The following is a 12,390-nucleotide window of genomic DNA, read 5'->3' on the forward strand; positions in this document are numbered from 1 at the left end:
GGGAACCACTTGAGCCATGCCTCCAGCCCTGTGCCTACTTTTATTAATTGTATACCAGTCAGTTTTATGTATATTTTGTAGCTTATTTAACCAAATCCACTAGTGTTAAACACTGGTTATATCTAATAATTTATTATAAATTATACAATCTTATAGCTAAATCTTAGGTAGACTATTTTGCATTTAATTATAAATATATTTTATTGTAAGAAGTGGTGCTGTGGCTCCAGTGGTAGAGTGCTCGCCTTGAGCTGAAGAGCTGAGGGACAGCACTCAAAGGGACAGGCCCAGAGTTCAAGCCCCACGACCAACAACAACAAAAACAACCAAACACAAACATATTTTATTGTATATTTTCAGATACAGACATGAAATTGCTCATGATGGTCAGAGGATTTACATCTTGGGAGGTGGTACTTCCTGGACAGCTTATTCCTTGAACAAGGTATATTTAAAGAAAAAAAAGAGTGAAGGAGAGAGGAGGATAGATAAGAAACATGTACCATATTGAGCAGGGTAATTCTGGTACTTTAAGTATTTAAGCCTTTGAATCAGCTTTGTCATCAACACATGTTCTTTCTGATAGAAGGTGGAACCTTGTTCTCCTGATAGGTTTTCTAGTTGATGGTTGCATTTATCACATGCTGAAAGTACTTTGTCAAAATTTCCCCCTTTGGGATACATCGTATACATGTATGAAAATGTTACAGTGAAACTGGTTTGTACAACTAAGGAATGCTAATAAAAAATTGTCAACATCAGTTACTGGAATAACACCAATTAATAACATTTTTTAAATGGTGGCTAACCTAAAATACATTGCCATAAAAAATAAAAAGAAAATTGTGCGGGGCGCTGTTGGCTCACTCCTGTAATCTTTGCTATTCAGAAGACTGAAAGCCAAGGCTGGTGGTTCAAAGCCATTTGGGGCAGAAAAGTCCATGAAACTCTTATCTCCAATTAACCAGCAAAAATCTGGAAGTGGAGTTGTGGATCAAATGGTAGAGAGTCTGCCTTGAGTAGAAGAGCTCAAGGATAGTGCCCAGACCTTGAGTTCAAGCCCCAGAACCAGAACACACACACACACAAAAGTGTCCCCTCTGCTAGATGAGGAAAGTGACTAGAAGGAATGTGTAGTAGTTTGAATAAAGCAAGTAATTAGATTTGAACTAAGATTCTCTGAATGTCATATTCCTGTCCTTGTCAGTGATGTGTCTGAAAGGAAAAAGGTATGCTCAGGGATGCACATCACTTAACTTTAAAAAGTTAAGCTCTGAAGGACTTTCATTCATCTATCTCTGTGGCATTTCTAAAATGTCATGGTTATGAATCCCAGGGGAAATCCTAGGCCACAGAGCTCCAAGTCTGCCCGTGAAGCTTAATGGTCTTTTGAAGTTGTATCAGAACCACATTCCCATTTCTCAACACTTGCTTTTTCCTTGTTATCAAAATAATACATGTTCAGGTAGAAAATGTTAGCAGGACACAGAAGAAAACCAATACTCCTGTGCTTTGCTTCTCATTCCAACTTTTTCCTTGATGTTTCTTTCTGTGAATTAAAAAAATCGATAGCATATACGTGCTTAATTTTCAACTATCTTCTTTAGTGTTTACATTAGAATTAGGAAAGATCAAAGAAAAGCACAAAAAAAGAAGGGTCTTTCAGCCAAGAATATATGTTTGAATATATGTTTGTTAAAAATCCAGTCGCCTATATGTGAAATTGCTCCATCTTCTGCTCAGTTTTTCTAAAATTACTCTAAAAAACTATAGTCTATTTTTTAAAATCCATTTTCAGGCTAACGAAAATGACAGTTATTTATCTGTTTGTTTCTTTTTTCCCCCAAGATCCACGCTTACAACCTTGAGACAAATGCCTGGGAGGAAATTGCAACAAAGCCCCATGAAAAAATAGGTAAATCAAAAACATTGATAAATTTGTCTTTTGCAAATATATTTTATACTTTGACTTGTTTGGGGAGATAAAACGTAATTTTCTTGAATGATACAAGAAAATGTTTTTTTGAGTTGAGTATTAGAATTACTCATGTTCCTTAATTCATTTATTATTCTTTCTTAGCAATTGTGCAAGGAGAATTTTAACATGGAATACTGAATCCTGTGGCACAAGCAGGAAAATCAGAAGCTGTCTGTTTGCGGCCCACGGGCCTGAGAAGTCCCATTAGTAACCCCTATTCCCTTCCTGGGTTTGTTACCTGGCTTTTTTTTTTTTTTTGGCCAGTCCTGGGGCTTGAACTCAGGGCCTGGGCACTATCCCTGAGCTTTGCTCAAGGCTAGCGCTCTACCACTTGAGCCACAAGACCACTTTTGGATTTTTGTGTTTATGTGGTACTAAGGAATCGAACCAGGACTTCATGCGTGCTAGGCAAGCACTCTACCACTGAGCCACCTTCCCAGCCTGTTTTCCTGGCTCTTTAGCATTGTTTTACTGTGAGGAGATTCTGATGTGGCTTTTGCAATAAAGCTGACTGGGAGGACTAGTCAATGTTCACTAAATGAAACAAAGGCATTGTTTTGTGTTACCCCTAGTATGGCTTTCATTATGTCATGTCAGTGTCGTTCTTGTCTTTCTGTGAATAATGGAATTTCTATGTTTATGTTCTTGACAGGTTTTCCTGCGGCCCGAAGATGTCACAGCTGTGTTCAAATAAAAAATGGTAAGTATTCTAAATAACATTTCAATTTCCATTCCTGTAATTGTATCTGTTGAGAATGACTAGTTTCCTAATCACAGTTCCTCAAAAGAGGTGCATAACTTTGGGAAGTATCTAATTTTTGTAGTTTAAACTTAGAGGGAAATTTGAAAAGTTAGGCCTCTCCTGGCAATTTTCATAATATAAACTATTGTTGTGTCTAGGCTCCCTCAGTTTTAAGAGAACTCAACAATTGGCAATAAATTGGCTTTTATTGTACTACCTGATCTTTCAGTGCCTGACCTGGGTGGATGCTTGTGGTTATGGTTTGTAACACTAATAAACTGACTGCAGATACAATAGAGACTTCTGTGTGCACTGTATTAAAATTGTAAGAATTCCTTCTGAATTTCTTTTCATAAAGCTTTTTCTCTTCTCTATCTGATGTCAAACTCTGAGCTCATTCTTTGGCCCTGTTACAACAAAGGACTTGATTGTATGGTTTCAGAAAGCAGTAGCAGTTATTTTAATGGTGATAAATGTCTCTTCTCTGGATAACCTTCCTGTCTTTTAATATACAGCTTATTTTATAGTTTTTATGGTTTGATATATTGCCTTAATTTTTTTTCTGCGAGGTAGCAGTGTATTAATGAGTTGGATAGCCTGTATCTTTTTAGCAGACTAGTTCAGATTTAACTAGGATTATTCTGCCATCTGTAGTACAGAGGGATTGCTTTTTGGTTAAGATTTGTACATAATGACATTATCTGGCCTTGCCCTTCTGAGAATGGAACTGTGCTTTCAGGTTTTCCTTGAATCCTAGCTAGGAAAGTTTTTACAGTTTGTTTTAAGTATTGACTTAAACTTTAGTCAGACCTAATTTAGACATTTATTTGTTTGCTTCTTTTAGAACAAGCACCACACAAATTCAGCATTAGTTTGGGCATTTAGTTTCACATAGGTTCACATAGCCTTGTTCAAGTTGACTGATTAGTTACAACTCACTAATTTTCCAAAAATAACACCTACCATTCCTTCTGGGGAAAGTTGTTTCCCCACAAAGATCTATGCAGGTCAGATGAAGCTTCAGAATGTTTCCTTCTGTTTGAAGAAGGCCAGTAAGAACCTCTTTTGTATTCCTAATTTGTCCAAGAGGCAGACATTTGTCTCTACAGGCAGTGTGCTTTTTCTAGGACCCTTAGGTAAAAGAAGAGTTTGCAGAATGATGGTCTGTCGATGAGATCTGTTTGGATCCTATGCTTGTTAAGAATTTTGGGGAGTTATTGATCAATATGTAAACGTAAAACATTTGATTAAAAAAATAAAGATTTTCAGGGCTGGGAAGGTGGCTCAGTGGTAGAGTGCTTGCCTTGCATGCATGAGGCTTTGGATTCGATTCCTCAGCACCACATAAGCAAAAAGAAAAAAGCCAGAAGTGGCGCTGTGGCTCAAGTGGTAGAGCGCTAGCCTTGAGCTGAAGAGCTGAGGGACAGCGCCCAGGCCCAGAGTTCAGGCCCCATGACTGGACCCCAAAAAAAAAAAAAAAAAGATTTTCAACTTATCTTGAAAAATGGGAAGATCTAGCAGTGGTTCACGTTAATTCCTCCATGGTGTCACTAGGTAGGAGCTGCAGAGCCTACCCCTTTGCAGAGATCTCCGCTTGGCCTGTCTAGAGCTTGAGCATACCTTTTTGTTTTCCCCAGACCTCCCCTAAGCTCTTTGCTTGTTCACTGTCTGTGCCAGGAACCTAAAAGTACTTGAATTTGAGAATCCTATCATGAAGCCTCCTTCGAAGCTGTGTCTTAGTTCCAGTGAAGTGTCCCCTTTTTATTGAGAGACCTCATAACTGAGTTCTTCTTTGTTATAGGAAAGTCCACTTAGCTGTCTCCTCCCCCCCCCCCCCCCCCCCGTCCGTGAGACTCTTATCTCCAATAAACCACCAGATCCTTTGTGTGATCTAGGTTTTTTCTTCTCTTGACAGACGTATTCATCTGTGGGGGCTACAATGGAGAAGTGATCCTGGGAGACATCTGGAAGTTGAATCTGCAGACTTTTCAGTGGGTGAAACTCCCTGCTACCATGCCAGAACCGGTTTATTTCCACTGTGCAGCTGTGACACCTGTAAGTTTTTACTTTCATGTCTTCCTTCCATAGTTGCAGACTATAGATATACAACAAGAAAAACAAGCATGCTGGTATTGGCAAACCTTAGATTAAGAATGTGTTTTGTATGTTAGGTTATATGACTCAAGTGTTAGTACAGCTACCTAGCAAGCATGAGGCCCTGAATTTAATTAATCCCCAGTATTAACAACCAAAAAAGTATTTTCAGACTTTCCTTTTGAAATGAGTCCTTTGAGAAAAGGGAAGGAAAATACCATCTCACTCATTTTAAAGAGTAATCCAAATGTGAAAGAAACATTACATATGACATTTTAGCCCCTGACAATTCAAGCACATTTCTTGGGAGGACAGATAGATTTACCCTCCAATGCAGTATTATTAAAGATACCACGGCAGGGGCTGGGAAGGTGGCTTAGTGGTAGAGTGCTTGCCTTGCATGCAGGAAGCCCTGGGTTTGATTCCTCAGTACCACATAAACAGAAAAGGCTGGAAGTAGCACTGTGGCTCAAGTGGTAGAGCACTAGCTTGAGCAAAAGAAGCTCAGGGACAATGTCCAGGCCCCGAGTTCAAGTCTCAGGACTGGCAAAAAAAAAAAAAGCACTACAGATCCTTATTCTCATCTTTGAAATCCAAGTATTTCACATTTTGGATACTTAATGTAATCTGAATTCAGTGTTACTTAGTAGAGTCAGAAGTTGTAGTTAAAGCCAGGCGCCAGTGACTCACGCCTATAGTTCTAGTTACTCAGGAGACTGAGATCTGAAGATCATGGTTCAAAGCCAGCCTGGGCAGGAAAGTCTGTGAGACTTTTATATCCAGTAAATCACCAGAAAACTGGAAGTGGTGCTATGGCTCAAGTGGTAGAGTGCTTGCCTTGAGCTGAAGAGCTAAGGGGCAGAGCCCAGGCCCAGAGTTCAAGCCCCATGACCGGGGGAAAAAAAAAATGTTGTAGTTAAAAACAAAACAAAACAAAATCTAGGAAATGGTGCTGTGGCTTAGTGGTACAGCTTTAGTCTTGAGTAAAAAAGCTCAGAGACAGCACTGAGGCCCTTAGTTCAGGCCCCATGACCACCACCATTAACAACAAAATGTAGAAAGGCAGTAAGAAAGAAGGCTGTTTCTAAAGTTCAGTGTATTCTCTTATCTGTGGCTTCAATTTCTGGGTTTCAGACATGTTCAATAAACTGTGGTCTGAACATATTAATTGGAAAATTATAGAAATAAATAATTCACAAAAGCAAAATCTATAGAGCCAGATGTAGTATTATATTACATGCCTAAAATCCCAGCACTGGGGAGGTTTGAGGTGGGAAGATCAACTAAGCTCATGAGTTTGAGGCCATCCTGGGCAATATAAACAAAAACCTGCTTCAAAACGAACAACAAAAGCTTTGCTTCTTTCCTTAGAAACTTGTTCATTATTTAAGCCTTATGTTGAGATCAGTGGGATTTTTTTCTTTTTCTTTTTCTTTTTTTTCCCCCCGGCACTAGATATTGAATCCAGGACCTTGTGCCTGCTGTGTAGTTAGTGCTCAGCCACACACTGAGCCACACTTGTAGTCTGAAATTCTTTTTGTTTCATCTCGTCTTGATTTAGTCTATTGTGCTTTGTTCTTCCTTGCTGAGTCTTCAACTGTATGTCTATTTCTCTCACATTTGAATTTGTCCCTAGGCTGGCTGCATGTACATTCATGGAGGAGTGGTGAACATCCATGAAAACAAACGGACTGGGTCACTGTTTAAGATCTGGCTGGTGGTACCTAGCCTGCTGGAACTAGCCTGGGAGAGGCTGCTCGCCGCCTTCCCCAGCCTAGCAAATCTCTCCCGAACACAGCTTCTGCACCTCGGACTAACACAGGGACTCATCGAGCGCTTGAAATGAGGAGTTCTGGACTGTTCATTGGTACTGGAAATGTTAATTTAAAGAGACTCCTTTATTTATGGGCAGTGTAGAATGTGCTACAAAGAGGATTGGTTACCCTGATCAAGGCCTTATTCAGAAAATACATCAGATGCCTTTCCATAAATTGGTTTTTAAGTTTATGGACATCTTGCTTTCCCATGTGCATTCTGCTTTGTTCTCTCCCTCCTGCCCATCACATACCCACATACTTACTTCCCCTTTCTTGATGGAGTTGAGGGAAAGTCTGGAAGTACCTTAATATAAGGAATCAAGATAAGATAAATAAGTTTTAAAAAAGAGAATTCTGAACGTTTTAACCATGTTAGCCATTCTTCATCAATGAAAACAACTTAAAAATTTAAAAATCTGGCAATTGTAACAAGTAGTTTGGAGGATAGAAAGTCTGACTTTTAAGAATCTTGCAGATTATTCATAATCCTGGATATTTAATTGGTATTTCCAAAATGTGTCTGATTAGTGGCAACCATGATTGACATCTTGCAGCCTAGATACCTAACCCTATCCTTTGGCTTTAGGGGGAAGTTAGGCAGCTTAGCAACTCCTGACTAGTGACTTCTTTTCTTATGGTGCCAATAGTAGTTAGAATCAGTTTGTTAGAAGACTTAATGTATATGTCATGGTCTTGCTCTTTGTGGTTGCTCTTAGAAATTATGGCACCAAGAATATTTCAAATGGAGGAACTTAAAAATCATCAAAGTTCTTTTTTGGCAGTTTTGGAATTCTGTGCTTATTGCTGTCTCTTTGACTTCATGGAGAATAAGCGGTGTTGATGCCATGGGACAGGAGAAGATGGTAAAAAGCCTGTTCCTGTCACTTGTTAACTTGGCTTCTGCTTGGCCACAGGCTTTCATTTGTCACATTGGCCATTTCCTTTTCAGCACTTATTTCCTTTCTCATCTCCAGACTGCGTTCCTGCCATTTTCTTAAGCAGTCAGTCCTAGGTTTCTCCCCTTAGCTTGTTGTCTGTTTTTTGTTTGTTTTTTTGGTCTGTTTTCATGTGCATGGTGCTGTAATTATCTAGTAATTGGATAAAAGGTCTTGAGGGAAAAGCCACAGGTCATCCCTTGTTGAAGAACCAAGAATCACTTAAAGACAAGCATGAGGAAGGAATGAAACTGAGTGTATTCACTTTTTTTTTTAATAGGAGATTTTAGCTCTGGTTTATTTTGTTAATTTTGAAAAGACAAATGACTGAAGTTTTACTTGCTTTTGCAATCAGGCTGCTAGAGGAGTTGAGTGTGTCACTTGCGATGAGCATTTGGACACCATCAGTGTACTCAAGGTGCTGGAGTCATGCAGGGGGCATTTGCTGACCCTTCTGCAGTTCCCTCAGAGCAGGAGATTTGGGACACATCTTTCCTTTAAGTGCCTCTTTTTCACCTAGCTTTTAAAGTCATTCATTATTATTATTATTTACCCCAGAAGGGATCTCTTTAGCTTACATGTGGATTTAAAATAATCTCTGAGTTATGGCTAAAAAGTTACCATCTAGCATTGAGTTCTGGGGAAGAAGGCCCCATGGCCTCTAGACACTTCTGACCTCCAGCCTTACTGTATCCCATGCATGCAGTCTTGTGTTAAGCAGTCATATATGACTTTAAGCCTTTCTGGGGAGGGAGGGGAGTGAGAGAGGCTGGAAAAGGAGCAGCTCCTCTGGGGAACCCCCACCTGTTACCATTCCCAATCCACAGAACATTTAACCTCTTACCACCCACTGCCAGGTTTGCTCCCTAGAGGCCTTTCTCCAGAACAAGTCAGAGCAGCTCCTTTAGTTCAGAACAGAGCTTTGTAGTGTGTGTGACTCCAGCCTGCTCTCTAGATACATAGTGGAATTAGACCCCAAACTAAAGTTAGCCTGTCTAGGGTGGGAAAAGGATTTTTGTTGTTTTTATGGGGACCAAAGACTGAAGGCTTGGCCTCATGTTTAGACTTCCATGGTCCTTGGGATACAAACAGGTCTCTGGTTCTGCTTCACCAGAAAGCTGGAGAGAGGGGGGTCTGATTCAGGCCACACTTGCTAGTATCCTTTTTAAGCCTTCTGAGGGTAGTCTTTTTTGAGATAGATATTGGAGGCCTGACATCAAATACCTTGTGTGTCTTAAAAGTACGTCTTTGGTCTAAAGTGTCTTCTTTTGCTATAATACTAGTGAAAATAATGTAGTGTGTGACCAGCTCTGAGTGCTAGAGATCCACTCATATGCACATGCTCGGATGCCAAATGAGCCCGTGTGTATGAAGACCTGCAGGAAGATGACTGGGTTTTATAGAAGCGTTATTGGGCATTTGGTGTATTTGTAACCAGCACTTGGAATTCCTGACACAGTTACCTGAGACGGGCTAGTTAAGCCTGCTGCCCGACTCTTTCAGGTACTCCCAGCCATCTTCCTGCAGTCTTGGAAATTGAAGTGCAATATATAGAAACACAAATGGATATATACTGATTATGTAGAGTGTGTGACTGTAAAGCAGCTACACAACTTTCTTTTTGTATCTGTCTTGAGGAAGCCAGTTCATTACATTAGAGTAAAATTATGCCAAGAATTTCTGATGTGATTATATGCCAAATACTGGTGAAACTGGGTTTCCAAGTACATATTTCCTTACTCCAGTTCAGTTCATAGATTGTTCCTTGGGTTTGTTAGAGTTGAGATTTTTTTATTCCCAGTCACCTTTGTATTATCTCCTGTTTGAATGTCTTGCCCAGGAATAAGGGAGTCCACTTGTAAGTTATTCCTAAGTGGAGAATTAAAACCTAATATTTAGTAATATCAGTTTATCTGGGAATGTACTACCTTATAATAATTAAATGACAAAAAATGATGTTTTCTTTACTTAATGAAGCATTTCCACATCATGGAAAACTACAAACTGATGCAGAATACATTGAAATTTTAACTATTGTTTTGGGAAGGGGGTGTCAAACCCCTTTCTACTGATAGAATCTTCTTTCTTCAGACCTCAGTGGTTTGCTGTAAAACTTTTCTCTATACCATTTATGTCCACTACATAGTTAGATTTAAAAGTATAATCATAAACATATTAGCATTTCTAAGCAAAAAGGTACACGACAGTGACCTTTGGTTACCCAGAATAGTAAGAGTAAAGCACAGATAATTAAATCTAGAGATAATCAGTGTTTCAACTTTCCTATCAAACAGTTCCTTCATTTGTATTTCTTTTCCCTCCCTGTCCCTTGCCCACAAGTACCTCCTTTTCAATGGGTTGAGTGGTTAGAAAAGGTGATTCACAGGGGTGCTAGCAGCCAGCCAACACCTAAGCCAGCCATATGAGCTCTGTTGGGGAATCAGACTGCTGTTGAGCACTGAGATGAGGAGTCACAGGTAGAAACCCTGAGTCTAGATCTTATCTTCAGCAGGATCTCCTGCTTGAGTTCTAGGCTGTCTCTTCTGAACCACCAAAGAATGCTTAGCCCCTGGGGAAGAGAAAGTGGTATATGGCAGACATGGGAAATCTCATCAGTGGAACACATTTCTCTGGTTCTTGATACATCCTGGCTTCTTTGTTTCCTTTGGAGTTACCTTCTCCAGCCCTATAGCCTGACATATATAGGAAAGATTGGACTATCTTCTCTGTGTTGGTCTTTCAATCCTGTAATACCAGTTTGTTTTTATGTGGTCTTATAGATGTTTAGAAAGTGGCACAGGTTACTGAATTCTCTACCTGCCAACATTCTGATGTAGCACAAAGCCATTTTCTTCTTTTTTAATTCAATTTTTATTTTTCTGGCATTGAGTTCCAGGGTAGATGAGGGTTTGTGGTCTTACGACCATAAGTTTCAAGAGCTGATTGACATTAGTGTAAATTGCTTCAGTTCCCCCAAATACCTTAGAACTCTAGGAATATTGGCAGGGCCTATGGTAGGCTCGGTAGATAGAGTTCTGGAACCTCCACGTGTTGCTTCAAATCCTGCCCCCAACAGCATTTTCCTTCTAAGATCGTGAGATTTGGCGGAAAGCCACCCTTGTCTTGTGTTATAAATAGAAGTTCTAAGTTGTGCTTCAAAAGTGGTATCTTTTTAGTGTAATTGTTATGTTTTTAAGTTCTTAAAACTTTAAGAAGCTTCTTAAAGGCCCTGTTTAGTAAGCGTACAGGATAAGTCAAAGGCAGTTTTCAGATGAAAGGCCAGTTGCACCAAGCATTACTATAGTTTAGCATGAGAAATGCAAAGGAGGCACACTGACTCTCTGTAAAGCCACTTCCTGTGCAAAGTCTATTGCATGAGAACACAGGCATCTTCCTGTAAAGGCACCTGCCACCGATTCGTCATTGGAAGAATTAGGCAAGAAAGCCTCTCTCTGGAACACAGTCTCTGAGGAGGGTGGGTTTGGGCTTTGCTTTTCCTGCAGAGTACGCCGGGGCCATTACACAATGCTTGCCTTACTTAAAAGCTATTTGCCACAGTCTTGTTAAATAGTGTGGAAGTCTTTTTGCAGTCTGGTGTGCATGCCATATGATCAGGACAGCTTTTCCACCTCCCCTGGTTTCCTACAAGCAAGTAGGAAATATAGTGAATTTCCCCTGAAATGTCCAATCTGTATTTATGTACCTTGTCAGTGTTTTGCTGTTGGTTTTCTAAAACAATCGGATCAATAAATCTCATCCAAATCTATTTGGCTCACGCCACCATTGTGTGAAAGTAATTTGTGTGTACATTGGTTCACCTCCCTCTACCACCTTTAGCTCTCCCTGTCCCATTCAGCATTTCTCTGTAAAATCTATCATCCACCCCCCCAAAAAACCCCACTGTTGACTCTTGTCCGCTCACCACCTGGAACTCCTGACTCCATAAGGACATCAGCAAGGGAGCAGCTGGAGGACAGGCCACATACCCTCTCACTGCCCACCACACATTCCCCAGAACACCGCTGGACAGGTTTGTGTGGGTGTGCCTAGGCTTTTTGAAAGGGTTGGAGGAATGATAGGGAATTTGAAGGGAAAATGATACAATCCAAGGGGCTGAGCCTTGTGCAGGGGTCCTTTGGGGATGAAACCCCAATTTTTACCATTGGCCTCAGTCTTTCACATGCTTCCCTCTTTGTACGTTACCCTCTCTGACCCTTCTTATAGCAATGTCTACCCAAGCCTGTTAAGTCGGAGTCTGGTAAGATTGCTCCTTCAGAATTGCCCTGAAGCCTCTTATTTTCAGAGTTTGCATTGGCTACTTTGACCCACCACACCTTCCAAGATCAAATAGTTGTTACAGTGTAAATCTTCAAGAAAGAGGGGGGAAAATTTTTACCCAGTCATGCATTACTTAAAGCAGAAAACTTACCAGGAACAAGAAGTGAGCCCTCCCCTAAAGAGTAGACTCTTGTAACTTTTATACCTTATGTGGGGGAAGTTAGGACTCCCAGGCTAGGTAGAAGATGGTGGCCTGGATGGCTCCAACATGGAGGAGGTGGGGGGAGGGAGAGGGGAAGAACCTACTCAGAACTGACTCCAGAAACCCTTGGCAGGAAGGTAGGGGGGAAATGGCTGAGCAAGATGCATGTGCCCTTCACAGGTGGCCCAGTATGCTTCTGTCCAATCATGAGTGCCTTCTATAGTAGTGCAGAGATAGGAACCAATCACAAGATTCCACAACATATTTTAACCCCTCAACCAATTGCACTAAAGAGGTGTGACACCCCCCCACACCCCCGCCACCTTACACAAGGAGTCCATTTT

General features: G+C 40.6%; 1 protein-coding gene across 2 annotated transcripts in view; it reads left to right on the plus strand.

Annotated features, from left to right (window-relative positions):
- Klhdc10 (kelch domain containing 10) overlaps positions 1–11,332 on the plus strand; it is a 52,525-nt gene extending 41,193 nt beyond the window's left edge. For both annotated transcript variants that reach the window (XM_069996759.1, XM_069996760.1), the window contains 5 exons: positions 361–445; positions 1,849–1,915; positions 2,631–2,678; positions 4,636–4,775; positions 6,451–11,332. In XM_069996759.1, the coding sequence (XP_069852860.1) occupies positions 361–445; positions 1,849–1,915; positions 2,631–2,678; positions 4,636–4,775; positions 6,451–6,660 (550 nt within the window). In that variant the 3' untranslated portion in view covers positions 6,661–11,332. The remainder of the gene's footprint in view (positions 1–360; positions 446–1,848; positions 1,916–2,630; positions 2,679–4,635; positions 4,776–6,450) is intronic.
- Positions 11,333–12,390: the final 1,058 nt, after the last annotated feature.

Source organism: Dipodomys merriami, unplaced genomic scaffold (genome assembly GCF_024711535.1).
Source record: "Dipodomys merriami isolate MVZ:Mamm:240054 unplaced genomic scaffold, mDipMer1.0.p SCAF_5, whole genome shotgun sequence".
NCBI lineage: Eukaryota > Metazoa > Chordata > Mammalia > Rodentia > Heteromyidae > Dipodomys > Dipodomys merriami.